General features: G+C 41.0%; 1 protein-coding gene across 1 annotated transcript; it reads left to right on the top strand.

The window, feature by feature from the left end:
• Positions 396–755, top strand: LOC107636259 (caffeoylshikimate esterase-like). Its single transcript, XM_016339782.1, has one exon. The coding sequence runs from the start codon at positions 396–398 to the stop codon at positions 753–755; it is 360 nt and encodes a 119-aa protein (XP_016195268.1).

Genomic DNA, 2,249 nt, shown 5'->3' on the forward strand with positions numbered 1-2,249 from the left:
AATATGTTATATATATTTTTTATAATGTATTTGTAGATAAAGTATGTACGTTTATACTAATAAAAATTTTTTAAATGTACCTAGAATATTTGTGTTTCAGTTTGATTTTAATTAGAGTAAACTACCATTTGTATCCACAAAAATTGAAAATGCTGACATATCTATCCATAGAAAAAGGAAATTATCATTTGTACCCATGAAATATGGGTTCCGCACAACAAAATTATCCAAACACTAAAAAATTACCTAAAATCCCTAAATTACCCTTATCTTCACCACCACACCACCTTTTTCACCCAATCACCTTTCTAACCCTAACCCTCTTCCCCCTTCCACCACCCCTCTTTCCTTTTCTAATCTCAAATCCCACCACCACCCCTCAAGCTCTTCACTCAATGGTGGCTCCCGCTACCCCCGCAACCGTCACCGGAACCCTCGTCCTCGGTCACGGATTTACTGGCAAATCCAGCTGGTTCCTCCAGCTCACCGCCATCTACTTTGCCAAGGCCGGATTCGCCACCTGCACCATTGACCATCAGGGCCACGGCTTCTCTGACAGCCTCATCGCCCACATCCCTGACATCAACCCCGTCGTCGATGACTGCATTACCTTCTTCGACGAATTCTTCTCTCGCTTCGATCCTTCTCTTCCTTCCTTCCTCTATTCCGAATCCCTCGGCGGCGCAATCGCGCTATTAATCACTCTCCGCTGCCGTGACTCGCCAGAAAATGTCTCATCTGTGAACCGAGCGTGAGCTCTGATTATGGTGTCGTCCTCTTCGGGGGTGAAGGCCTGATGCTCCACCTGCGGGAGACACCATTGGAGCCTACAAAAAATGGGTTGGTTCATGAACCTATAATGAAGAACAAAGCAAAAGAAAATCAAGGGAGAGGTAGATATAACTGATGCCAGGGCATCTTAGCCTAGTTTTACTAGTCTTTTTCCTTTGTTTTTAATAGGTTTTATACACTTTCTTGAGTTATAAGTAAGCCATTTGGGTAGAAATTCATGTGTACTTGGATTCAATCAACCATGAGTAAATTGATGCATTTTCATGAGGTTTTGTGCTATAATTACTTATATGTCAAGGATGAGAAGTCTCATGATTTTAGCATAGCTTTGATGCATTTGTTGATTGATGATAGGTGACCAAAAGAATTGGAGAAAGGTTGAAGAAAAGGGATGGCAGGAATGGAAATGAAGGCAACATTGAGAAGATCACGTTTGAGTCAACGTTTGCCTCAAACGTGAACTCAAATGTGGATAACAGCAAAGCCACCCTGGAGGAAGCTAACGTTTGCACCAACGTTTGCCTCAAACGTGAGGTCAAACGTTGGCTCAATAATATACACTGGAAGACTCAATGTTTGTGCCAACGTTTGCCTCAAACGTGAGGTCAAATGTTGGCATGAAAGAAGCACCTGGGAGGACTCAACGTTTGCGCCAACGTTTGCCTCAAACGTGAGGTCAAACGTTGGCTTAAGAAGAACACCCTGGAGGACTCAACGTTTGTGCCAACGTTTGTCTCAAACGTGAGGTCAAACGTTGGCTAAAAATTGCCTTGGAGGGATCACGTTTGAGCTCACGTTTGACCTCAAACGTGAGTGACAGCAAAATCCGTTCTGCATGATGCATTGCACGAAGACGTTTGAGTCAACATTTGCCTCAAAGGTTGACTCAAACGTAAATGATCCCAAAGTCCATAGTGTAAATGGATCTCTTCTTAAGACTAAGAGCAATCAACAGAGGCTATCTTCAACCCAATTCCATCAAGTCCAAGGGCCCAAATTCAAGGCTTAATGATCATTAGAAGGAAGTGTATAAATAGAAGCTAGTTTGATTTAGAGAAAAAAACCTTTTTCTTCTTTTAGAATTTTCACTTGTAATTTGGAGTTTTTACTTGGATTTTGGATTTGAGAGAATTGGGAGGAGAATTGAGTTCTCTTCCTCTGGATTTTCTTGTTTTCTTTTCTACATACTTTGCTTGAGTCTTGGGTGTTGAGAATTGAGAAAATTCTGTCTCAATCTCACCTTGAGATCTCTTTGTTCCTTTCTCTGCATAATTCAAGAATTCAGTGATTTGAATTCAAAGTTTTTACTGTTTTGAACTTTAAATTTGTTTGCAATTGTTCTTTGAGTTGGATCAAGGAAGGCAATGAGATCTAGACTTGGATTTCTAGTCTCTTGACCCCTGAGATCTTGCATTTCCCTTTTAATTCATCTGTTGAATGCTTCTTCAAGCTGATTT

This window comes from Arachis ipaensis, chromosome B04 (assembly GCF_000816755.2).
Source record: "Arachis ipaensis cultivar K30076 chromosome B04, Araip1.1, whole genome shotgun sequence".
Classification (NCBI taxonomy): domain Eukaryota; kingdom Viridiplantae; phylum Streptophyta; class Magnoliopsida; order Fabales; family Fabaceae; genus Arachis; species Arachis ipaensis.

Bases quoted from the DNA above. Each gene is read 5' to 3' on its own strand.
- LOC107636259 (XM_016339782.1), top strand. From the start codon at position 396: ATGGTGGCTCCCGCTACCCCCGCAACCGTCACCGGAACCCTCGTCCTC.